Raw genomic sequence first — 26,589 nt, 5'->3', positions numbered from 1 at the left:
GCTGTGGTTAAACATGAGATATAATTCATTTTGGGCACATAAAATTTGCAATCTTTGGTCTTATTAATCTATTACTTGTTCCTGAGCAAATCGAACTGGGCTATGTTAAATGTAATAATTTAATATTAAGGCTATATATAACTTACATCCTGTAGAGCACTGCTTTTGTATGTTTGACTGAATTGTACAAAATGTTTATTTCCTATTGTCATTTATAATGGCTATTAAATAATAGGTTGTATTTGGTATTGAGAAAGGGTCCATTAGTGCGTAATATGGATTGAGTGAAAATATATGCCATGGTGGCAATCTTTACGAGGAGAATGAGTCAGTTGCAAGAGACTTTTAAATTGAAAGGGAATTTTGTAAACAAAGGACTTTGTCTTAGCACTGTTATGGAAAATTCCCTTAACTGTAAAAAAGATAAATACAAAGATCACTTCCCTCAGTGGACATTCAAACAGATTTTTATAATGGATATAATATTATGGACATCGACCTAGAGAGAATGAATGTTATGGAAATGCTCACTCAGGCGATGTCAACAAAGATTGTCAACATACTCTCAGCAAAGATTTGAATCTGTGGCGGAAGGAAGTAGCTCTGCACAAAAGAGGATTTTAAAGACACTTTGTTGTTATTTCTTATATATTTACACAATTGGGCCGTCAAACTGTATAAACGCAATATCACACTCGCCGTGCGATATGGCTGTATATCAGCACGCTGTGATTACCTACGGTCGAATCACAGCCGTGCTGATATACAGCCATATTGCTTGGCTACGAGTGTGATATTGCTAATTTATTTTCATATTGATAAACACACTGGTTTGTTGTGCAAAGTTTACTGTTTACTGCACTGTGCTGCTCTTCTAGTTATTTACCTAGCGGCTAATGAATCTTAAGTCTCACGCATTCTCAGGAAAAATCTTAATTTTTTTTAATAGCTCAATGCTACGATTGACAAATCAGAATTAAGTACACCAAAACGTAAGAATAGGGTTTATACAATGAACGTTTTTGGTCATATAGACATTTAGCCTATATTTAAACCATCTGGTTCAATAACTAAAAGTACAAGAGGTATAAATCATAGGATATTGAAAATCAAAAAGATAACATCTATCAGAATGCCTATTTCCCCAATGTACTGGCCCACTTTCAGCTAGCGGACTTGCTCATATAGCCAACTCTTGGGGGTCACCTTCACACTATAGCATAATCACACATGGCAGGTAGACATTGTCATCAGTAGAAGCCCGGGTCATGCCATCACAATTGAGTGACAACTACATTCGTTTCACTGCTTCTCTTATCTCTACCTTTCCATCATAAACCACTGTTCATTCTGTGGCCTGTCTGTCCACCCACTCAGTCCTGTGTTCTGGTCACCTCATGGGTTCAGAAAAAAATGAACTTGGAGGATGGGAAATAAGTCAGAAAATTAGTCCGTGTTATCTCAGTAGGATAGTGCAAGATTGTTTCGGCCAACTACATGGAGCTTAAATTCTGGATGCCGTCTGTCACTATAAAACCATGAGATGTCCAGGGAATCAGATTTTTTTCTTTCTCATAATATTTGAACAGTTTTTATGAAGGAATATCAGTTTGGAAATACAATTACATGCTTATAAAGGCATGATATTCATTGATTCATTAAGTCCTACAACTTTACCTGTCATAAGTTTTAAAATAGAAAATGTACCATTCGCATTACATTGTAACTCACCAAAATAAACCACAAAACTTTCATATAGATTTTAATATATATATATATATATATATATATATATATATATATATATATATATATATACAGCTATGGAAAAAATTAAGAGACCACTTAACATTGATTTCTGAGCTTGGAGTGGTCTCTTAATTTTTTCCATAGCTGTATATATATATATATATATATATATATATATATACTCTAGCCTAGTAAAAAAAAAACAAAAAAAAACTATACTACAAAATATATTTAAAATACATTTAGTTCATACTAAGTATACTTTAATTCAATTAACATTTTTTGACATATCACTTAAGACTTACTGATATAAAAAATATAATTAAACTTTATTTGGAGTATTTCTTTGTTGCACACTGCACATTTCTTAATATTATGCCTAAATGTGTTTTAATATCACTATTAATAAGGATTGTATGATTTCTGTTTAATATCTTAAAGACATAATATTAAATGCAAGATATTTAAAGTGTACCTAAAGTATACTTGCAATAGTTCCACTTTAGCACAAATATACTTAAAGGGCTAGTTCATCCAAAAATGAAATTTCTGTCATTTATTACTCACCCTCATGCCGTTCCACACCCGTAAGACCTTAATCTTCGGAACGCAATTAAGATATTTTAGTTGAAATCCGATGGCTCAGTGAGGCCTGCATAGCCAATGACATTTCCTCCCTCAAGATCCATTAATGTACTAAAAACATATTTAAATCGGTTCATGTGAGTACAGTGGTTCAATATTAATATTATAAAGCGACGAAAATATTTTTGGTGCGCCAAAAAATAAATAAATAACTTATTTAGTGATGGCTGATTTCAAAACACTGCTTCATGAAGCTTCGGAGCGTTATGAATCAGTGTGTCGAATCAGCGGTTCGGAGTGCCAAAGTCATGTGATTTCAGCAGTTTGGTGGTTTGACACGCGATCCGAATCATGATTCAATACGCTGATTCATAATGTTCTGAAGCTTCATTAAGCATTGTTTTGAAATCGGCCATCACTAGATAAGTCATTATTTTGTTTTTTTGGCGCACCAAAAATATTCTCATCCCTTTATAATATTAATGTCGAACCACTGTACTCACATGAAGTGATTTAAATATGTTTTTAGTACATTAATTGATCTTGAGAGAGGAAATATCATTGCTCCCTATGCAGGCCTCACTGAGCCATCAGATTTCAACAAAAATATCTTAATTTGTGTTCCGAAGATAAACGAATGTCTTACGGGTGTGGAACGGCATGAGGGTGAGTAATAAATGACATTATTTTCATTTTTGGGTGAACTAACCCTTTAAGTATATATTTAGTTGGACATCAGCACTACTTCCACACAATTAAAGTGCATTAAGTACAAAATTAGTTAATTAATTTAGCAGACTTTATACCTGTTAAGCATACCAAAAGTACAAATGTAGTTTTTTTTATGAAGCACATAAATATGTAAATGTATTTATAGTATACTTAGCATCAAATAAATGTATTTCAAATACATTTTAATACATTTTTTCAGTAACGCTTTACAATAAGGTTCATTAGTTAAACATTAGTTAATGTATTAACTAACCATGAGCAATACATTTGTTACTGTATTTGCTAATCCACGCTAACGTTAGTTAATGAAAATTCAGCTGTTCATTGTTTTTTCATGTTAGTTCACACTGCATTAACTAATGTTAACAAGATTTTAATAATGTATTATTAAATGTTGAAATTAACATTAATAAATGCTTTATAAATACAGTTCATTATTAGTTAATGTTAACTAATGTAGTTTAATGTTAACTAATGAACCTTATTGTAAAGTGTTACCATTTTTTCACTAGGGTAAACATATTTTAAATAAACATTACTGTCTGCCTTGTTCTGACAGGAGGAAGAGGTTACATTAAAAATACCTCTTTTGTATCACGACTTTCTGTCACCATTGCGACATTTATAAAAGTAAAAAAAACAGTTGCTCAGTAGCCTTCAAAACCTTCTACAATGACCCAGAAAAATTGAAAACCTACATACTCTAAACTGCTCAGTAAATAAAAGTTGACCTGTTCTTTCTCTCAGTATTAGGATGCAGCTCAGCGCCCTCAGAGATTTTATGTGTTATACTGACATCCAGTGGTACTGCAACAATGGACGTTGTTTACTGCCAATATTAGGCTCGACAAACAGGAATACCTTTTTAATCTGTGCTTGACTTTTGCCTCTATCTTTGTGTCATTATCTAGAACACAAATTCGGTTTGTCTGAATCACTGGCGTTTGAAAAACAAATAGCGGAATAACATAAAACAAAGGAAAAACTCGAACAGCGACATTTCTGCCACACTCAATATGGCAGACAACTACTGCCAGATTTCAACTTTTCGGTATCAACGAGACGTAGTGACGCTCATGGGCAAAAGAAACCAAAACTGGCTGAATGATTGTAAACTTGAGTGATGGAAGAAGCAACAGATATGATTTCCCGTTCTGATTTTAATATTACTTGACGCTGAATGCATGAGCGGTGCTCGTGCAGTTAGAGGATGTCGCGCGTTACAGCCGATCTGAATTTTCAAACACTTCTCGAGGTAGGTTTACTGACAACACTAGCGAGGCAGCTATGGTTTACCATATTGTAATGGTTAGTGAGCTAACAGGCTAATTACCGGTGGTGCATCAAGATCAGAGCTAAGCCAGATGATAGACTGAACTAGATATTTCAATATGAGCAGCTGTCCTGCCATATATCGTGATAAACCCCTTTAGGGATTTCCTTTCAGGATATCCTGTCATGTTGTTTACTTTGCGTTTGACAGTGGTGATTAAACACCAGATTACCACTTTTGTTGTTAAAACAATGGCTGTCGTAACTATGGTATTGGTTACCATAGTAATTTTCATTAGTGAAATTTGTCTTTTTGACGTTGTGGTGCATCAGGATCCTCTTGTTTACTGTTCACTATCTTGACATTTCCCCAATAGTGTCATTACTGCTACCCAGAGGATGTTCTTAATGACGTCAAAGATGTGTCTGCAGATTTCCCAAACCTGCAGCTATACGTGGACTATTATCGTAAGTTGATATTTTAAAGCACAGTGGTCTAACAACAGATCTTTGTCAATGTGTAGCAGGGGTATTATAGTTAAAGACTTAGTTCAGCCAAAAATGAAAATTCTGTCATCATTGTACTCGCCCTCATGTCGTTCCACACTCATAAGACTTCCGTTCATCTTCGGAACGAATGAAATTGAACAGATGAAGATATTTTTAATGAAATCGGAGAGATTTCTGTTCCTACAGTTCACGCAACTACAATTGGTGCTTCAAAAGGTTCATAAAGAGATTGTAAAACTAATCCATATGAATTGAGCGGTTTAGTCCAAATTTTCTGAAGAGACACGATCGCTTTATTTGATGAACAGATTTAATTCAAGCTTTTATTTCCATGTAAGCATTCATCAACGCACACATAAGTTATGGTAAAGGGGAGATCAAGCATGTTTGAACCAGTGAGGTTCATTCATGTGATATGCAGCACGTTTGAGCTTCCACAAGAACCAATGTGGTTTGTTCTCATGCATTAAAGATTGAGCTGATCAATGTGAATAAAAGCCTAAATTCAATCTGTTATGTTAAATAACGTGATAAAAAACAACAGTTACTAAAACTTAAACTAAAATGGAAAATAAATAAATATAAATATACATTTTATATATATATATATATATATATATATATATATATATAACAAATTCAAGTAAAAAGCAGTAATTAATTGGATTAGTATGGCTGTCATTTCTTTATTCTGCTGAACACAAAGAAGATATTTTGAAGAATATGGGTTACCAAACAGTTTCTGGTCCCTTTGACTTCCATAGTTTTTTTTTGTGTTTGGTTGTTTGTTGTTTTTGTTTTTCATACTAGGTAAGTAAGTGGGGCCCATCAACTGTTTGGTTACCCATATTCTTCAAAATATCTTCTTTTGTGTTCAGCAGATGAAAGAAATTCATGCAGGTTTGGAACATCTAGAGCAGGGATGGACAACTTCGGTCCTGGAGGGCCAGTATCCAGCAGAGTTTAGCTCCAACCCTAATCAAACACACCTGAACCAGCTAATCAAGGTCTTTAGGATTAGTAGAAAGTTATAGGCAAGTGAGTTTTTATCAGGGATAGAGATAAACTTTGCAGGACACTGGCCCTCCAGGGCCGGAGTTGTCCATCCCTGATCTAGAGGGTGAGCTGATGACTGATGAAATGATGACAGAATTTTCATTTTTGGGTGAACTATCCCTTTAAGGTCTCTGCCTATACAGAAATTGACTAATGAAAGTAAATGCTCAATGAGAAATATTCACTGGAGTACAGATTGTTTCTGTCGTCTCCTATATAATCTGAAAACTATTTTAAAGGATTAGTTCACTTCAGAATTAAAATTTCCTGATAATTTACTCACCCCCATGTCATCCAAGATGTTCATGTCTTTCTTTCTTCAGTCGAAAAGAAATTAAGGTTTTTGAGGAAAACATTCCAGGATTTTTCTCCATATAGTGAACTTCAGTGGGGTTCAACAGGCTGAAGGTCCAAATTGCAGTTTCAGTGCAGCTTCAAAGGGCTCTACACGATCCCAGACGAGGAATAAGGGTCTTATCTAGCAAAACGTTGGGTCTTTTTTAAAAATTATATACTTTTTAACCACAAATGCTCGTCTTGCACTGATCTGCGATGCGCCACACATTACGTTGAAAGGTCATGCGTGATGTAGGTGGAAGTACTACTACTAAGTAGGGCTAATTTTGTCCTCCAATTTCAAAATCATCCGATACTGTTGTTTTACCTTTTTTGTAAAGGCTGTTTGGCTTAATCTTTGCATGTTCGCTTTGTACACACTGGATCAGTATTTCCGTCTACGTCATGCGTGCGGATCACAGAGCTAGTGCAAGATGAGCATTTGTGGTAGATAAGACCCTTATTCCTCATCTGGGATCGTGTAGAGCCCTTTGAAGCTGCAGTGAAACTGCAATTTGGACCTTCAACCTGGTGAACCCCACTGAAGTCCACTATATGGAGAAGAATCCTGGAATGTTTTCCTCAAAAACCTTCATTTCTTTTCAACTGAAGAAAGACAGACATGAACATGTTGGATGACATGGGGGTGAGTAAATTATCAGGAAATTTTCAAAAGTGAACTAATCTTTTAAAAACAAGTGTATAACAGCTATGTAGAATTGTTCCTTACTGTGAGTATTTCCTGAGTTTGGTTATCTTCTCTTTTTACAGTCTACCCCAACAATGATAAAAAGAAGTTGGTTTATTTGGGTGGTACAGTTCCTGTTACATACGAAGGTAACTGGTTTCAGAAGCTTTACTTAACCTATAACTCATCCTTTCCCATGTTTACATTGTTCTTTGTTCTTCATTTAATCTATTGTCTTTCCACCAACTGAAACTCATAAAGTATGTATTATGTTGTTACCAAGGCTCCAAGTACAATATTCCAGTTTGCATCTGGATCCACGAGACCCATCCCAAAAATCCACCCAGGTGTTACGTCTGCCCTTCACCATCCATGGTTATCAATGCTAAAAGCAGCAATGTGGATGCCCATGGTCGCATTCTTCTCCACTGCCTCAACAACTGGAAGATTGTAAGTCAGTTATGTAGTTATTTCACCATTACTTATTTAAAGTTAATCATTTATATATGTCATTCTGGATTTAAAATGTTTGATTTCCAGGGGTGGTCAAACTTATCCATAGTTCTGGAGGAGATGATTGCTGCCTTTCAGCGTGAAACTCCTCTATTTGCCACCTATCCTGTCCAAAACCCTCCACCGCATTCTCAAGCAAAACACCTGCCGGCTGAACTGGTAGTTCAACCGAATTCTGTTTCATCCTATGGCAGGTTAGTGCTTGTTTTGAGTTTCAGTTTAGTCATTCTTATCAAAAGCGTTTGGCCTCAGTCTCTTAATTTATCACCTTTTTAATGATCAACGGTACTGATGTTGTCTTCAACCTTCTATTTTTGTTTGTTTGTTTGTGCCCAGCTGGCCACACACAGGCAGCAGTTCAATGCAGAAGACATCAACGACTCAACACGGAGCGTCCAGTTCACCTGTGCCTCAGCATGCCAGCAACAGTAAACATTGATTTTTTTGCTGAATATTAGTCTTGCATGGATTGTTCACTTCTTCATTTTTTTGTGCTCTCTATATACCAGTGTTATTTTAGTATTATTGAGATACTATTATAGTTTTTATTTTATTAGGTTTTCATTTTAGTAAAAATATTTTCTAATATGTCTATGCAGATTTTATTAATTTTTTCAATTTTAGAACATCAAGATAAATGTAATGATTTTTTTTTTTTTTTTCAGTTTACTTTTATTTCAAGTAACAAAAATGTTTTCTTGTGGTTTTAGTTTTGGATTTTAGTTAACTATAATAACCCTTATATATACAAGTCATTCACAGTAAGTAAGGCAGTTGCACTGTAATGTGTTGAAATGACAGCCAGATTCATACTTGCATTGCCCATCTGATTACTGCAGTTCAGTGTGTCATAACATGTGATCTTTAGTGGGTTGGTAAATAAAGCTGAAATCTCCATCTTGAAAGCAGAAAGCAGGCAGCATGCTGATCCATTACAGCTTCCAAGATTATTGGTTTAGTGCAGCGAATTAATGTTTCAGAGTTTCATTTTCTATTACTGGCTAACCGTAAGGTTTCCTTCACTAGTCCTACCCAAGGGTACAAAGTCCCAGATGAACCTGAAACAAGCCAGTGAAACAGAGATGAGTGGGGTAAGGAGATCATACACGCAAGAGTTGCTGGATTTTGGGATCACATTTGGTGCACAAGCTTTAGAGTCCAACCACCAAACAAACCCATTCATTTCTCCTGCCTCAGGTAATATGTTTTTTTTTTTTTTTTTTTTTTTTTGAGAATTATTCAACATTGATATTTATGTGTTGAAAAAAAACATATGATGGTTAGGTATGTTTTGAAGCATGGCAGCTGGTTTGAGCTGGTTTAAGCTGGTTTAAGCTAGTCCTGAGTTGGTCCTTAGCTGGTTTAAGCTGGTCAAGTGCTGGTCCTAAGATGGTCTTAAGCAACTAGCCCCAGCTCAGGACCAGCTTAGACCAGCTCATGACCAGCTGCCATGCTTCAAAACATACCTAACCAGCATACAGGGTTTAAAACACCCTTTGTAAATGTTTGAATTAATTAAAGAATATCTCTGCTTCAGCTCCTACCAACAATACTTCTAACGTAGATGACATAGACGACATGTTCAAAAGCCTTCAATTACAAAGAGTTGTCAACATGTACCAGTTCAGCAACAAGGAGAAAGGTAAATAACACGTCATTTAACTGTTTTTATAGACCTCAAGAAGTCAATTTTGGAGTTCTGTGTCTTTTTTTGCAGGGTTGGGCAAAGATACATCAAAATGTATTTTAAAATAAAATACCAAATACCTTAATTTTAAGTGTATTAAAATAAACTACAAAATACAGCAGCCACACCATGTATCAAAATAAACTACTGCATTTTTTAATTTAAAAAATACTTTTTTAGACTGTGAAATTTCTTCGCAAACCTTACATCAGTTGTCCTATTTAATCTTTCCCTGGTTAGTTTTAAAATAACCAACAGTTTAATGTTTAGCAGTTTGCGAAAGACTCATAATTGTAGGCTATCCTAATACTTGGTGTTTGGTAACAAAGGGCCTACTTTGCATCAGCAACACTGACTCAATGACAAACAAGTCATTCATAAGAAGACAACTGATGGCACCTGTATTCATAGCAACTAGTTAATGAATCCTTTGATTGTTAATCATAAATATAGGGGGCTGCTGCTCTGTATAATCGTTTTTAAGAACATTATGTAAACTATTTAGCCAAGGCTATTAAAACGAACACCAAAACTTAACATGAACTGTTAAAAATGATAGCAATTTATGCAAAAAAGTGATGGAAAGCTGGCAGCCTGCACGTTTCTTATCATGACCACATTCTTCCATATGGATCAATTTTCTGTTCTGATCTCAACAAGTCTGGGCAAACTACTGAGTAAGCGCCAATCAGAGGCCGCATTTTTATGATGTCATCATGTAGACTTCTTACAAAGTATTTTACAGTATTTTAAAATAGAATAATACAAAACACTAAAGTATTTTGACACAAAATATGAAGCCATTTTCATCAATCAAATACAAATGACAAAATCCTATTTTATATTTGAAATACATGTATCATAAATACTGCCAATTTCTGCATATATGTGTCAAGCAGTTTCACTGGATTATAATTGAGATTGTACAGTTGCAGGACATTCATTATCTGAATATAAAACATACATATTAAATCAGCGTAACGTGATTGTAACATTTTTCCAGTTTGTACTGGTGCCTCTTACAAACTACTGTATAAAATAATTCATTGAATTAAAATAGACATTAATTTTCTCGTGAAGATGTTCTTCATGCTGGAGGAGCGTGGCAGGATTGGGGTGGTAGTCCCAGGGTTCACCCAGGTTTAGTGGACAACCATCACAAGGTGGTGGTGAGCAGGCTTCCTGTGGGCGTCTCTCCCACCAAAATGAAGAACAAGCTCACCATCTACTTCCAGAGGAAGCAGAATGCAGGAGGAGAAGTTCTGGATGTCAAATACCCTGCAGCACAGCCAGACCAGGCCTGGGTGCTCTTTAGAAATCAGAGAGGTACTATGAGACACCTCCAACTGGTAGCCTCCACTAAACAAAAAGTAACTTTTTCAATTAAAAGTTTTATGTTCACTTTTGTGTTTTCCCAGATGCAGAGCATGTTCTGAGGCAGCCTGACAGGGTGATTACCATTAACGAGCAGCGATTTCTTATTCAGCTGAAGAAGTTTGAGGACATGGAGGTAAGAAGAGGCCAAATCAACATAGCCTGTTCACCTACTTTTCACTTACCCACTTTGTACAGAATTGCACTACACAAAGAACCTACTGTCAGATCCCAGGTGGTGTCCAAGGTGAGAAAGCTGAAATGTTTAAGAGCATCTTGAGTCTGGAGGGGTGCAGTTTCAGCTCCACAGATGTACTGGAAGCAGTGCAGTCATGCCGAGACCTCCCTTCTGCTCTGAAATATCTCTGCCACGATTGCCCTATATGCCAGGAGCAAGTTTCCTTCAACAGGGTGAGAATAAATTAATTGTGTTCTTGACCTGAAAATATGGAGCCACCTTGAAATTGTCATTTACCAAATTCTAATTATGCATTCTGTGATTATTATTAATATTTACTGATAATTAAAGGGATAGTTCACCCAGAGATGAAAATTCTGTCATCAATTACTCACCCTCATGTTGTTCCAAACCTTTAAAACTTTTATCTTCAGAATACAAAATGAAGATCTTTTTGATGAAATCTGAGAGCTTTCTGTCCCTCCATGGACAGAAATGTTCATTTTTGGGTGAACTATCCCTTTATTACACTACTGTTCAAAAGTTTGGGGCCAGTAAGACATTTCTTTTTTAATAAATGAATACTTTTATTAAGCAAGGATGCATTAAATTGATCAGAACTGACAGTAAATACATTTATAATGTTACAAAAGTTTTATATTTCAAATAAATGCTGGTCTTTTGAACTTTCTATCCATCAAAGAATCCTGAAAAAAATGCATTAGGGTTCTTCAGAAATATTAAGCAACACAATTGTTTTCAACACTGATAATAATAAATGATTGAGCACCAAATCAGCATATTAGAATGATTTCTGAATGATCATGTGACACTGAAGACTGGAGTAATGATGCTGAAAATTCAGCTTTGCCATCACAGGAATAAATTACATTTTAAAATATGAGAGTTGTTTTTATATTGTAATAATATTTCATAATATTATTGTTTTTACTGTATTTTCTGTCAAATAAATGCAGCCTTGGTGAGCATAAGAGACTTTTGAATGGTAAAGTAGGCTATATATTTATATTCATAATTATTCCATAAATACATATTATTGTAATAATCATATTACTATGATTATTAAAATATTTAATAATATTATAATTAAACAATTATGGTTAATGCATATTCAGGACTTAATCTTACAGGGACATTACATTTTATTTTTAGCATGAAACACTCACTCTGGCCCTAAGAGTTCCAGCCATCCTTATTGTTGAGCCCTGATATTAGTTAAATCATATTTTTTACATATGGAGATAATACACTGTGGAATATATCTCTTTTATAGTCCTAAATGTCGTATCTGCCTCTCTTTTCCTCTTCAGATGGTCACCATGACGCACTGCTCTTGCACATTCTGTGAGAGCTGTTTTAAGAAGTACTTCTCCTCTGTCATTAAGGAGAAGAATATAGTACATGCTGTGTGTCCCCTCTGTAATCTTCCCGATGTCCGAGGAGGCCGCAGGGAGGACTCTATGGAGTATTTCAGTCTACTCGACACACAGGTGTGGAGCTCCAAACACGTTTTTTGGGCCTTTTTACCTTGTGCCTGATTTATTGAAATATAGACCATATGAAATTGAATATAGAATATGACTAACTGTAAATGTTTTTGTATGTGTAGATCAGGTATTATTTGGACCCTCAGATCCATGAGCTTTTCCAGAGGAAGCTCAGAGACCAGGCACTACAGGAAATGCCCAACTTCCGCTGGTGTGCACATGTAAGTTCCATCATTTACAGATTTGTTTGTGCTGTGTAATGTCAGGTCTGACTATGATAGCAATTTATGTCTGTTTATATTTTTGTAAAGTTGTCACTGTTTTTTAGTGTTGCTTTGGGCTCCTTCATGAAGCAGACAGGCTGAGGATGGACTGCCCCAGCTGTGGGAAAAGCACATGCTTTAAATGTAAAAGGCCGGTAGGTTCTGCTTTTACAAACCACAATGTAATGATTTGCATCATATGCCTTAGGCTACGTTCAGACTGCAGGCAAAAGTGGCCCAAATCTGATTTTTTATTTTTTTTTTTCTCTTCTTTTCTCATATATAGTATGACTCGGAACTGTTTTTGTTTTCGTTTTTTTTCCATAACAGTGTAAACAGCACAAACCGCAAGGAATCTGATCTGTTCGATTCTGATTTGGGCCACTTCCATATGTGTCCTAAATCAGATGCAGGTCTGATGTTTTGCAATGCGACCACATTCTGAACATTCATGTGACGTTTGCGTCCTCCTTATTGCCTATGCAAATTCACTGGCTTCTGTGACACATCACCTTATAAAGGAACATATAAAAAAAAACTCAGTAACTTCCATGTTTTTTTTTAAAGAAATGGATGCAAGAAAAAACAGTAAAGACATTTATAACTGTTTTAAAAATTGATAATAAAAATAAATGTTTCTTAAATAATTAAATTAGCATATAAGGATGATTTCTGAAGGATCATGTGACATTGAAGACTGGAATAATGGCTTATGAAAATTCAGCTTTGCCATCACAAGGATAAATTATATTTTAAAACACATTAAAATAGAAAAACATTATTTTAAATTGCACAAATATTTCACAATAATACTGTTTTTACTGTATTTTTGATTAAATAAATACAGCCTTGGTGAGCATGTATCTGTTTTAAAATGTATTAATATTTCACAGTATTACTATGTTTATGAATGGTAGTGCATGTATAATCTTTTAAACAATATTCCATATATAAATAAATATTACTATAAATATAAATGTTAATATTATAAAAATTTCTAGAAATAAAATGTAGAATTGGGCTACTTAAAATGTTGGCCAGAACAAGTAAACAATTCTTTCTGTCGAGTCCCTGAATTGTGATTGTACTTGTGATCTCATATTTATGGATGCTTGTTTTTTTAGTGGGCTCCACAGCATGAAGGAATCTCGTGTGAGAAGTTCAAAGAGTGGGAGCAGCTCAATAGCCCCGAGTACCAAAACTCAAGGCTGGAGCAGCTCCTCAGCAGGAACAAAATAGGTAAAACAATAACTCTCAATGAAGGTTCTTGGTGCAAAGTTTCTTGTTGGAACTTTCCAAGGTTGTAACGTTCTCCATGCCCCTTTCAGACTGTCCAAAATGCAAATTTCGCTTCTTCCTGGCTAGAGGAGGCTGTCTGCATTTCAGATGCACTCAGTGCCAGCATGAATTCTGTGGAGGCTGCAGTCAGCCATTTAAACAAGGCTCTGTAAGTTTAGTTCTCTCAGCAGTTGTCAGTTTAGTTACCGCAGAGCTCTGTATCAATTAATTAGCATCTGTTGTCCTTGCAGGCCTGTAATTTTTCTATCGAGTGCACAGCTAAAGGGTTACATGCTCACCATCCTCGAAACTGCCTATATCACCTGAGAGACTGGAGTGTCCTGAGACTACGGACCCTGCTGCAGGTGACACACGTCTCTACTGTTATCTAGCATAAAGGCCCCGATCGATATACTTAAAGCTAAATCAAAGAGCAAACTGGTGGGATGTAATTTTGATCAAAATCAGGTCAAAATGAAGTCTAAAACAGCTCACCGAAGCTGGTAAACGCCTTCAAACTGCCATTGTTTTATAGCGATTACGTAACAGGTAGGTGCGCTCTGAGGATCCGCCTTCTTTGATGTGGAAATATTCTTCTGTTCAGTCCATCAAGGTCAGACGCAAGTAAAACATGAAACACCGCTTTATAGTAGAAAATTAAGTTGTAATTGTAATTGAAAGGGACACTGACACTGGTTTGTTATGTGTAATACTGTAAAGCTGCTTGCGTTAAAGCAATACATGTTGCTAAGATCAGATGCTTTGTTAAAGGGTTAGTTCACCCAAAAATGAAAATGATGTCATTAATGACTCACCCTCATGTCGTTCCAAACCCATAAGACCTCCGTTCAACTTCGGAACACAGTTTAAGATATTTTAGATTTAGTCCGAGAGCTTTCTGTTCCTCCATTGAAAGTGTATGTACGGTATACTGTCCATGTCCAGAAAGGTAATAAAAACATCATCAAAGTAGTCCATGTGACATCAGTAGGTTAGTTAGAATTTTTTGAAGCATCGAAAATACATTTTGGTCCAAAAATAACAAAAACTACGACTTTATTCAGCATTGTATTCTCTTCCGGAATCCTTTCCATTGAATTGATTCCATTGAATCCTTTCATCTGTCTGTGTTGGTAATGCACTTTTACGTCGCCGTGGTTGTTTTTGGCGATTAGGACATCCACGACATTTTGAAGCATCGAAAATACATTTTGGTCCAAAAATAACAAAAACTACGAATATATTCAGCATTGTATTCTCTTCCGGGTCTGTTGACGATCCATGTTCACGACTCTTCACGACACGCTGCTTCTTCTTCTTCTTTCCTGTTTTACGGCGGTTGGCATCCAGCTTATTGGTGCATTACCTCCCCCTTCTGCTCCGGAGTGTGGTTCATGACTCCGCTGATGTAAGAAGCTGCTGACCTGTTATCCGGTGCGCCTGAGCTTCGTTTACAGCCTGAGGGAGACGCACGCTGTATTCAAGCTATTCTACATTGTTTGTATTTTAGTATTGCTATATTTTTTAAAATGGTGCGTAAGTGTGCATGTTGCGGATGTCCTAATCACCAAAAAACAACCACAGCGACGTAAAAGTGCATCACCAACGCCGACAGATGAAAGGATTCAATGGAATCAATTCAATGGAAAGGATTCCAGAAGAGAATACAATGCTGAATAAAGTCGTAGTTTTTGTTATTTTTGGACCAAAATGTATTTTAGATGCTTCAACAAATTCTAACTAACCCACTGATGTCACATGTATTACTTTGATGATGTTTTTATTACCTTTCTGGACATGGACAGTCTACCGTACATACATTTTCAATGGAGGGACAGAAAGCTCTCGGACTAAATCTAAAATATCTTAATCTGTGTTCTGAAGATGAACGGAGGTCTTACAGGTTTGGAACGACATGAGGGTGAGTCATTAATGACATTTTTGGGTGAACTAACCCTTTAACTGCTGTTTTCTCACTGCTGTTATTTTTGTTGTTTATTTTTTTTGTCGAGATGTTCGCCAACAGTATACTGTTGTTCATGTATTTCAAACTTCTTTTTACCACTAAGCGAAGAACGAAAAAAACTTCAATGTGGGTTTATCGGGGCCTCATACCCTGCCACTGTTAAAATTGGCTAAGGTACATTTATTTATCTTTTCAGCACTATGGGATATCACATCCCCTCATGTTCAGCCCCAAAGATTCAGTGAGGAGACAGTCTAAAGGTACATCTTTTGGTTTGATATAAGCCTACTTGTGAATAACATATGTTTAGATGTCACATTTTGGTGCATATTCAATTCTGGTCCTTGTAGGCATTTGCGGTGTAATGGAGTTCCAAGAAACAGGAGCTGTGAAAGAGGAGCCATGTGGACGACAAGCTTTCCCGGAGTACAATGGTTACTGCACGTAAGGAGCGATTGCTTTGATAATCGTTTATCATTCAATGAAATATGTTCTTTCATAAATACAGATTTTCTCAAATGTTATGCTCACATTTAGGTTACATTATAAAGAGTGTCTGGTGGAGCTAATAAACAACAATGCACTGGATCCTGTGGTACTGTTAGATGGTACAGAGTTGAGGGCAGAAATGAACCGCTGGAAAGTGCCAGTCCCAGACAAACAACCTTTAGAGCCGGATCAGCGGTACGAGGACAGACTTCGGCAGGTTAGTGCTTACTGGATTTAAATCATTCAAGTTACTATGCAGTAGACCAAAGCATCATTTGTGCAGTGTGTAGTTAAACTGTCATGTCCAGTTATTTGAGATAACAATGATTATTGTACACACTTTCAATCACATTTTGACATTCAAATAAGGGAGATCTACGTGAAAATAATATTGCCATAAAAAGCACATTTTTATGTTTTGTGGTTTTAATTGAACCACCTTTAAAGGTGCATTCATAGTTTTTTCAATGCCTTTTAATAAAGAATAATAATATGATCATTTCTGGTTCTTCAGCTAACGTTAGCATAACTTTTCTTTATGTACTTTAAGTACCAATACTAAGGTTGCCACCCGTCCTGTGAAATACGGAATCGTCCCGTATTTACAGCCAAAATGACGCGTCCCGTATCAAATCAATATTGTATAATATCAAATCAAAATTTGTCCCGTATTTTACATAGGTCCATATTATGCAGCATCCCATGCAAATCACCCCACCCGTATTGTGTGAAGACACGTCCTGATTCTGCCCCTGATTGGGTAATACTCGCTGCCATCATGGTTTGATTGGTTTGTTTCAGGTTCACGGGCCGTGAATCACGGCCAATCAGAGTCAGAGGAGGGCGGGATGCCGCCTCGCCGGTTTTCTCCTGAGGCAGATGGTGTAATGTTTTATTTTTTTATCACCTCAAGTTTTTGATTGATAACGTTAGATTTCATATGCTACCTATTAAGAAATAATGTTAATAATGTACATTAATCATGTTATGGTAGGATTTGTTTATTAAGGTTAAGTTGTACAGTCAGACACATAAGCATTACTTTAATAAGAGATAAGAGATATATATTTAATACATATTTAATCAACTATTTGTTATGCTTAACCAATTTAAATAATTGCATCATTCAATACTATAAAATTAACAATAGACCATATAAAAATGGAATAAATAAATACATAAATATATTTACTTACCAATAATAAAAATGTTAAGTGTTTTACTTAAATAAGAAATGTTTGTAGATATATCATTTCCAGTTATTTAGGTGTGGTTTCACTGTTTGGATGGTGTTACTGCAAACAATGACAAATATTTTAGCCAAAATCTTTGTTCACAACAAATGACAATTTATAATTTGTTTAATTTATAATTAATCTGTTACTTTAATAAGTTAATAAAATATGGTTCACATCTCACAAGTTCCTCCAAAAGCTTATATTTTGTGGTCTGTCACACTTTGTTGGCCTATGTTTATTATTGTCATAGCTGTGTATTCAATATGACCACTTAAGTTGTGATAGTGAGAGACTGCATCTGTTCAAACTGATTTCAATAGCAGATATCTTATTATAATGTCCATTGGTATCAATCTTAATGTTTTTATGAAAATATGTTTTAAGTTATGATATACCACCACTGGCACGCCATCGGGACTGTGGTCATCGTGGCCCCGAGGGGTGTGGCCCCCGCTGCGGCTGGTGTCCCTTATTTTTCTGTATTGAAGGTGGCAACCCTAACCAATACCATAATGGTGTTAGACGGCCCACACCATACATAAACAGTTTTTAAAGACAACTATCATGAGTACAGTCTTGAACTCCTATGAGCGTACTCCATTCAGATGACTTTTCACAAAAACAGTTTATTTCTTAATGTATGAAACTTTTTATATTTGCACCAAACTGCTGAATGTACCTTTTAAAATGATGCATAAAAGTGAAATTGTTAGTTGCAATTGTGTGTAGAACAATTAAAGGGTTAGTTCACACAAAAATGAAATTTCTGTCATTAATTACTCACCCTCATGTCATTCTAAACACGTATGACCTTCGTTCATCTTCAGAACACAAATTAAGATATTTCTTAGGAAATCCGAGAGCCCAGAAAGGTAGTAAAAGCATCGTTAAAATAGTCCATGTGACTACAGTGGTTCAACCAGTGTTAGAACCTTCCAGGTTCTAAGTCAGAATGCCGGCTCAGAATTGGCCGACACTTTTCTCGTGAGCACCACGACGCATGCGTGTGCTGCTGACACAGGAGCTGGCCAATAATGAGCCAGTGTTCTGACATAGAACCTGGAAGCGCTGCACTGTGTTTACAATTGCTGCTTTTCCACTGTTGGGCTGAACTGTTCTTAGAATGGTAAGGAACGGTTCCAGTTGTGTTTCCACTTGAGCCTTGTTCGGCACGGCAGGATTACAAACCATTCTCGGCCCAGAATTCTCAGCACATTTGTCTAACCGCGCTGAATCATGCTGGTAGAATCCATAGCCGCTTTTCCACCATTGGGCGGAATTGTGTAACTGTTCCATTCCGTGCCGATCCGGGCCAGCTGGTTTTATTTTCCAATGTGGGGCTGATAACGGCCGCTTTTTGAAATGTAATATAAAAGCTTCAATCATTGCTTTGGTAACGCAACAGTCTACTGATGATATGAGATGTACTAATGACCACATTATGGAGGATGATTAGATATTTCTTTTAATTGTATTATTAATTTGTGTTTACGTCACTCAAATAGAGCGCTTAGCCAGCTATGGAGAAACTGGTAGCCAGGCAACAGACAAGTGACCAATCCTGTGTGGCGATGTCACTTCACGGATTCTACCAGCACGATTCCGGGCCGAGAAATGTTTGTAATCGTGCCGTGCCGTACCAGGCTCGTGGAAACACAACTGGAACCGTTCCTTACCATTCTAAAAACTGTTCAGCCCAACAGTGGAAAAGTGGCTAAAGTCAACAGCACAAGAGACTGACAGAGAAGAGAAGAAATGTTTGAGTAAAGATTTTTGTTTTGTTTTTGTGCACATAAAGTATTCTCGTCACTTCATAACATTAAGGTTGAACCACTGTAGTCACAGTAATGATGTCTTTACCACCTTTCTGGGCCTTGAAATTGGTAATGACGTTGCTGTATTATATAGGGAGGTCAGAAAGCAAAAATACCTTAATTTTTGTGTTCTGAAGGGTTTGAAACGATATGTGATATCCAAAATTTCATTTTTGGGTGAACTAACCCTTTAAGTCAGTTAGCCAAAATGTTATGATTGTGACTGCTCCATATCATATAAATTGTTATGTCCTCTCAGATCTTAAAAGAGAGGGTGGGTCTGACCAGCGGTGCAGCTCTTGGATTGAAGACAGCTGCTCCTCCCACACCGTCGCCCTCTTCTCCTCCTGCGGCTGGAGCTCCATGGTACTCTATCTTGAACCGTGCTGTGCCTGAGGACTCTCAGCAACTGCTGCTGCTGACTGATTGAGGAGCATAGCAGAGCACATGGACTTTATATGCAATTTTGCTGTCACTATTAACACTAACAAATTGACAAATCTCTGGATTCAGCCAAATTGTTTTTCAATATATTATGGGGAAAAAAAAAGAATTTCTTACCCTTACACAATTTTAATGTAATGTCAGCAGGAAATTTTGCCTTAAAATGAGCAGAGAAACCAGCAATGACGGATTTGTATCCGTTTTTACAATAAGAAGACTGAGGTTTCTGTATCGTACTTATAGTCATTACACATAACCTTACTTCTGTTAAAGCTTGTGGTTTTCAAAACTACTCAAGTTCTCTAATTGTTGGCAGTGTCTACACATTTGTTTTAACTGTTTTATATTAATTTTATATTAAGGAAGCCTACAGTATATGCATTATACTGAGCACAAGTTTGCACTTTTGGCCCTTGTGAAATGGGTATTAGCATGGTCTGTAAGAAGTCTGAAAGGTTGTGTTGCAGGTATGATTATTTTATTGTGTGAATAACTGTGAATAAAACATTTATTTTCTCACAGTCTCATTTTTTTCCTGTTTATGAATGATGAAATAAGATGGCCGTTAAAACAAAAGCCCAACAAGTTTCTGTGTGTGTGTACTTTAATCTGCCAGAAATATTTGTGCTCTTTCTATTGTTGTTATTATTAGTTCTTCCAAGAAAGCTGGAACTGGAACTGTTTACTGTTGGAATCACTCCGTTTGTAAGTATTTTCGGGCTCCAGACAGCCTTTCTTTTGGCGGGTTACAGCGTTACGTACTCCAGTAGGTGGAAGAAAGTGGGTCAGTGAATATTGTGAGTGAGTTGGTGATTAATTTAATCAACCGATTTGTTCAAAACACAGATTCGTTCAGAAATGAGAATACTGTGTGGTGGTGTTCGGATTCGGAAACCCAACGGCTGATTCTGCTTTGACGTCGTGAAACTATTTCCGCTGACGATGCAAAATAAAGAGTCTCAAAGGGAAGATACTCTAGTAATATTACAAGAAAAATACAATTAATGGCAATGAATTAAAACGTTTTTTAAAACGTTTTTAATCAAACGTTTGCACATAGCTTTAAACAATACATTTTGACAACATTGTGAGAGAAATCATTACACAACATACAAAAGATGACAGAGAAAATGTACTGAACTTACAACGAATGTACTAATAATATAAGACTTCAATAGCACAGGAGCTTTCTTCAAAGTAAGTTTTATTTGATACTAGGGTCTACAGGCGCGTCATCTCTAACAGGTGAAAATGCTTCTATCTCTTTAATGATTCTTTCTCCAATTATGCTGTTATTAGCTGCAACAACTCTTCTCGACATCAGGTCCATTGGTCCACCTGAGGACATTTTAGGGGGGGAAAATATGCTAATACACAATAATATTCAAATTCAATAAAACAAAGTAATTTCTAAAAATACATATTTTGGAAAAAAAAAAAAAAAAAAAAAAAAAAAAACTGACAGAAAGTGTTGTTATTATCCATCCCTATTTAAAATGGTTCCAAACCCGTAAGACTTTCTGGAAAACTAATCCATATGAATAGACTGAATTTAGTCCAAATTTTCAGAAGAGACAATCACATTTTATGATGAACATTTAATTTAGGCTTTTACTCACATAAACAGATGCTCAGCTGAATTTAAATGACGCACAAGAACAAACCTCTTCCGGAACGTGCCGCGTAACCAATGAGGTTAATTCTTGTGTTTTACCCAGCAGGTTTGAGCTTCCGGAAGAGGTTTGTTTTTGAAGCGTCAAAGATCAAGTTGCAAAGGCAGTCTATGGAAGGACAGAATGCTGTCAGGTTTCATCAAAAAGATATTCAGTTGTGTTCTGAAGATGAACGAAAGTCTTACAGGTTTGTAACGGCATGAGGGTGAGTAATTAATGACAGAATTTTCATTTTGGGGTGAATTAACCCTTTAAGCTTAACAAAAAACTTAAAGGATTAGTCCACTTTTAAATAAACTTTTCCTGATAATTTACTCACCCCCATGTCATCAAAGATGTCCATGTCTTTCTTTCTTCGGTCGAAAAGAAATTAAGGTTTTTGATGAAAACATTCCAGGATTATTCTCCTTATAGTGGACTTCAATGGCCACCAGACGGTTGAAGGTCAAAATGACAGTTTCAGTGCAGCTTCAAAGGGCTTTAAACGATAACAGACGAGGAATAAGGGTCTTATCTAGCGAAACGATTGGTCATTTTTGAAAAAAATACAACTGTATATGCTTTATAAACACATTATCGCCTTGCACGTGCTTCTGCCTTCCATATTCTTCAAAAAGCTTACGCTGTATGTCCTACGCTTTCCCCTTTTCTACTTACGGAATGAACGCGGTGCCAGTTTTGTTTTTTTCCGCAAGTAGAAAAGGGAAGGCGTAGGACATACAGCGTAAGCTTTTTGAAGAATGCGGAAGCACATTCAAGCCGATAATATGGGTTTATAAAGCATATACAGTTTGGAGGCCATTGAAGTCCACTATAAGGAGAATAATCCTGGAATGTTTTCATCAAAAACCTTCATTTCTTTTCAACTGAAGAAAGAAAGACATGAACATCTCTGATGACATGGGGGTGAGTAAATTATCAGGAACATTTTATTTAAAAGTGGACTAATCCTTTAAATGATAAATGTTGCCTTGGCAACTAACTGAAATAAAAATAAATTAACGCTGACTAGAGCTCTCTTTACCTTCAACATCCATGAGAACTCCTCCTGCCTCTGAGACTATGACTGCCGCAGCTGCTACATCCCAACAGTGGATCCCAATCTCATAATAGGCCTCTACACAACCAGATGCAACCAAGCACATGTTGATGGCAGCAGATCCAACACCACGTATCCTTAGGAAGGAAATTAAATTAGAATTCAAGGGGTATTTGTTGATGCACATTACAGTATAATCGCAAAGTACATAGTATTAGATCATATTAAATTTAAGGGCAAATGAGCTGTGTGTGGAAGAAACCTGCCACATACCCATGAACTGGCAGACACAAGATCTTCCTCATACTGGAGAAAATCTTATCAATGCTGTCAGGATCTCTATTAGAGCCAAACTCTGTAGCGATGATTGACTGGTTTATCTCTGTAATATTATTTGGAAACAATTGGAGAGAATTCAGATGACTGCCAACAAACAAACATGTAACACAACTTGCTTAACATGCTCAGGAAGAAAGGTCACCTTTTTGGTCTGACACTTGCAGCGGCTGTCCATTGCAAAATGCACCCTTCCCTTTTCGAGCAGTGTACATCTTGTCTTCTATGCAGCTATATACCACACCAAACTCTAACTGCAATAGAAGAATGAGGAGTTTGACAGACACTCTTCCCACTGGATAAACTTCCAACCTTCAAAGGCATGATAAATGAGCAAGAAAACAAAGTAAGAGCAGAGTGGTTTCCGATTTCATCTCCCTGCACAGTTGCCAAGTTCCATTACCAGTGCTGTCACTTTGTTATTCTAAAAGTGCATTTGAAAGCAAATGCTGCTTACCGTTTTGTTGACAGCAAAGCCAATTGATACAGCAACAAATGGATATCTGGACAAAGGAAAGCATATTTATTTTGTGTAGCTCATGCTAGAAAAGTATAAAAGTATAAGTCAAATATATAATTGATCAGTTATATCATGTCTCACTAAGGCTATGTTCAGATTGCCAGCAAAAAATCCCCCCAAAATTTGCATATCCAGATTGCTGTAATACAGATGACACAGATTTATCATAAAACATGAAATCTTTTTTCAAATCTGATTCAAACCAATCAGATTTTTACAGATGCATCTCAGTCTGGAAGCTCTGGTAGCTCAAATCAGATTTCATATTGTATTTTGCATCAATTTTAAGGAGACACACAACAACTACATCAAAACCGGGATAATACATATACAAATGTCCAGTCTCCTCCGTTGCTGAGTTTTTCTTGTGCAAAGGAGGAGCTCTGCACAGCGACTCAACAGGGTGCTTATTTGGAGAGTATGTAACGCCTATGTTGTTACCAAAGCAACCCATGCAGATAGGTTAGTTATATCTGGACACACAAATCTTATTTGATCACTTGCGATTAAAGGCATAGTTCACCCAAAAATGAAAATTTGATGTTTATCTGCTTACCCCCAGCGCATCCAAGATGTAGGTGACTTTGTTTCTTCAGTAGAACACAAATTATGGTTTTTAACTCCAACCGTTGCCGTCTGTCAGTCAAATAATGCTAGTGGATGGGAACTTCTACTATAAGAGTAAATAAAACTTGCATAGACAAATCCAAATTAAACCCTGCGGCTCGTGACGGCACACTGATGTCCTAAGACACGAAACGATCGGTTTGTGCGAGAAACCGAACAGTATTTATATAATTTTTTACCTCTAATACACCACTATGTCCAACAGCATTCATCACTCGATTCGTTTGGTCTGACAGCGGCAGTGATGTCTTGCGCATATACTTCAATGAGAGCGAGACATCACTGCCGCTGTCAGACCAAACGAATCGAGTGATGAATGCTGTTGGACATAGTGGTGTATTAGAGGTAAAAAATTATATAAATACTGTTCGGTTTCTCGCACAAACCGATCGTTTCATGTCTTAGGACATCAATGTGTCGTCACGAGCCGCAGGGTTTAAATTGGATTTGTCTATGCAAGTTTTATTTACTCTTATAGTAGAAGTTGCCATCCACTAGCATTATTTGACTGACAGACGGCAACGGTTGGAGTAAAAAATCATCATTTGTGTTCTACTGAAGAAACAAAGTCACCTACATCTTGGATGCACTGGGGGTAAGCAGATAAACATCAAATTTTCATTTTTGGGTGAACTATCCCTTTAATAGTGTGGACAGTCTGCCTGAAAAACATTCTGATTTGAGAAATAATCTGATTTGCCTTCAGTCTGAACATAACCTATGGGTTTCTCATAGTGATATAAGTCACTAACATTCCAGATAACATTTCTGAACATATGGGTCCAAAATTGAGACCACATTGAAAATCTAGGTTTTAAAATCCCATTTACCTGGATAAATGGAAATTTTTAAAATTAAATAAATGAAATAAAAGTTATGGCTGAAAATTGGATGAATAGGGAAGAACTAAATTTAAAATTAAACTATGACATATTCAGTTGTTTAAATGTTTTAAAGTGTTAATTTTCATTTTTGGGTGAACTCTGTCATTATTACTCACCCTCATGTCATTCAACACCCATCATCTTCACAACGAAGGTCTTACGGGCGTGGAACGACATGAGGGTGAGTAATAAATGACAGAATTTTCATTTTTGGGTGAACTAACCCTTTAATTTACTTTTATTTACCTTTGAACCTCACTGTAACAGTGAATATAATTTTAATACATTACCCATGCACAAAGTTAGTGGTCCCATCCACAGGGTCAACAATCCATGTTGGTTTTTCAGTCAAAACAGAAGGTTCTCCTGCAGCCACTGACTCTTCACCAATGAAACTGAAACAAACAGGAGCAGAAACAGTCTGTTCTCTTTACTTTAGATCCAATAAGCTCTGTCTTGGAAACCATAGTGTAAACGAAGGTTTAGAGGTGTTCTGACCCTGTGTTAGACTCAGTACCTGTGCTCAGGAAACTTCTCCTTCACGGACGTAATAATAAGTTGCTCCACATTCTGGTCTGTTTTAGTGACCAGGTCAACAGAAGAGCTTTTACACATGATCTTTAGGTCATTCTGCAAAGCATCCCTCACAATCTGAGGACAACAGAGATAACAAGGTTTCAGTACAAGAAAAATTGCATCGTTTAAAAGAACAATGCTATCTCACCTCTCCTGCTTTCCTGGCCAAAGTCACGGCATGGTCCATAGCATCCTGCCAAAGGTCAGGCATTGTGCCTTTACGTAAAAGCTGACTGGACATAAAAAAAAATAAAATAATAATCTCATAAATTTTAGACCACAGGGATGCTGTAATGTTGCTGTAAATCAATTCAGGAGTCAAACTTGGTAAAAGATGCATTTTAAACCTTATTTTATTTGAGGAGGCAGCTTGCGTCTGGTTAATTCCATATTTTACCACTTTGCTGGTAGTCCCTTAATCCCTGCACACACTCCTTATATAGTGTTATTCCTCCTATAAATAGACCTCGAACTGGGTCTCTGACTTTCTTTAAAAAGTCCCTACCCCAGCAAAAACTTACTACACTCTCTTAGAAGAAAAGATTCTATATAGAAACTTAAAGGGTTCTGTCAGGCACTTCATATAGAACATTTTATGGGTTCCCATCATGGGATCATTCCATGGATCTAGTTTTAATTAATTCATTATTTATTTTGATTACATTTTATTAAGTGGCTCAAACATTATTCATCACTAAACGGAAATAACCCATTAAACATGGAAATTGTAATCATTTTATAGTATGAGCAAAACTGCACAACCACAATTCATGATATTCATGACAGGAGTTGTAGCTCATCTTTAGAGAAGATACTGTACAAATCTGCTTCCTTTCATTACTGGACCATTTATAGTTACGCCAAATATGAACATCGGTACAAACAATGCATTATTATCTATGCGCATATTTAAAGACATTTCAAAAACCCTCCTCACAAAATAAGAACACAAAATTCTTACCAATCACCGGCGAAATGAAGACGGCCGTCAGATTGTTGTTCTTCCGGGTTCTTGGAGGACCCGACGAGATTAACCCTAAACAATCGGGTTATTTTCAAATAACTGCCTAGACATTTAGTACAATAAATAAAAATTTAAAAAAAAAGCCCTAATGATCCTTTAATATAGATAAATACTAAACATTTAAGCGTATTGTTTAGCACATACGTGCTCCAAATACAATATTTTACTTAAGTTACTGCTGCGCATGCGCCGTGTCTACTTTCAACATCCCGATGACAACTGACTGACCC

At 36.4% G+C, this 26,589-nt stretch overlaps 2 protein-coding genes across 5 annotated transcripts; one reads left to right on the top strand and one right to left on the bottom strand.

Annotated features, from left to right (window-relative positions):
• Nucleotides 1-3,924: 3,924 nt before the first annotated feature.
• si:dkey-181m9.8 (uncharacterized) lies at nt 3,925-20,163 on the top strand. Of its 4 annotated transcripts, none has more exons than XR_010891973.1 (22): nt 3,925-4,321; nt 4,716-4,806; nt 7,012-7,077; nt 7,212-7,378; nt 7,469-7,635; nt 7,778-7,869; nt 8,468-8,638; nt 8,979-9,083; nt 10,209-10,454; nt 10,547-10,638; nt 10,731-10,913; nt 12,012-12,191; nt 12,311-12,409; nt 12,517-12,606; nt 13,576-13,690; nt 13,780-13,898; nt 13,981-14,094; nt 15,892-15,955; nt 16,046-16,139; nt 16,233-16,401; nt 16,986-17,068; nt 19,496-19,636. XR_010891973.1 is itself a non-coding variant. In XM_067363625.1 (21 exons), exons 1-21 carry the CDS (start codon nt 4,277-4,279, stop codon nt 19,664-19,666), a joined length of 2,610 nt encoding a protein of 869 aa, XP_067219726.1. In that variant the 5' UTR covers nt 3,925-4,276; the 3' UTR covers nt 19,667-20,163. The 4 variants fall into 4 exon arrangements, 2 of the variants coding, with proteins under 2 accessions (XP_067219726.1, XP_067219725.1); XR_010891972.1 differs by having other exon boundaries at nt 16,986-19,185; nt 19,496-19,622; XM_067363625.1 differs by lacking the exon at nt 16,986-17,068 and having other exon boundaries at nt 10,547-10,578; nt 10,701-10,913; nt 19,496-20,163.
• Nucleotides 20,164-20,691: 528 nt separating this feature from the next.
• On the bottom strand, nt 20,692-26,433 carry impa1 (inositol monophosphatase 1). Its single transcript, XM_067362972.1, has 9 exons — nt 26,297-26,433; nt 25,484-25,568; nt 25,277-25,410; nt 25,050-25,154; nt 23,186-23,231; nt 22,874-22,982; nt 22,666-22,774; nt 22,378-22,529; nt 20,692-21,018 (listed from the first exon to the last, which is right to left on the bottom strand). The coding sequence occupies exons 2-9, from the start codon at nt 25,544-25,546 to the stop codon at nt 20,885-20,887; spliced, it is 852 nt and encodes a 283-aa protein (XP_067219073.1). The 5' UTR covers nt 25,547-25,568; nt 26,297-26,433; the 3' UTR covers nt 20,692-20,884.
• Between the last annotated feature and the right edge of the window lie 156 nt (nt 26,434-26,589).

This window comes from Chanodichthys erythropterus, chromosome 16, assembly GCF_024489055.1.
Source record: "Chanodichthys erythropterus isolate Z2021 chromosome 16, ASM2448905v1, whole genome shotgun sequence".
NCBI lineage: Eukaryota > Metazoa > Chordata > Actinopteri > Cypriniformes > Xenocyprididae > Chanodichthys > Chanodichthys erythropterus.
Note: the sequence above shows the minus strand (reverse complement) of the source record. Positions and strands in the feature narration are given on the sequence as shown.

Coding starts and splice junctions, on each gene's coding strand:
- si:dkey-181m9.8 (XM_067363624.1), top strand. CDS start 4,277: ATGTCGCGCGTTACAGCCGATCTGAATTTTCAAACACTTCTCGAG. Junction 7,636..7,777: donor TCTGTTTCATCCTATGGCAG/GTTAGTGCTTGT, acceptor GTTTGTGCCCAG/CTGGCCACACACAGGCAGCA. Junction 10,914..12,011: donor AGCAAGTTTCCTTCAACAGG/GTGAGAATAAAT, acceptor TTTCCTCTTCAG/ATGGTCACCATGACGCACTG.
- impa1 (XM_067362972.1), bottom strand. CDS start 25,546: ATGCCTGACCTTTGGCAGGATGCTATGGACCATGCCGTGACTTTGGCC. Junction 23,232..25,049: donor ACCACTAACTTTGTGCATGG/GTAATGTATTAA, acceptor TCCTTTGTCCAG/ATATCCATTTGTTGCTGTAT. Junction 22,983..23,185: donor GCTTTGCTGTCAACAAAACG/GTAAGCAGCATT, acceptor CTTCTATTGCAG/TTAGAGTTTGGTGTGGTATA.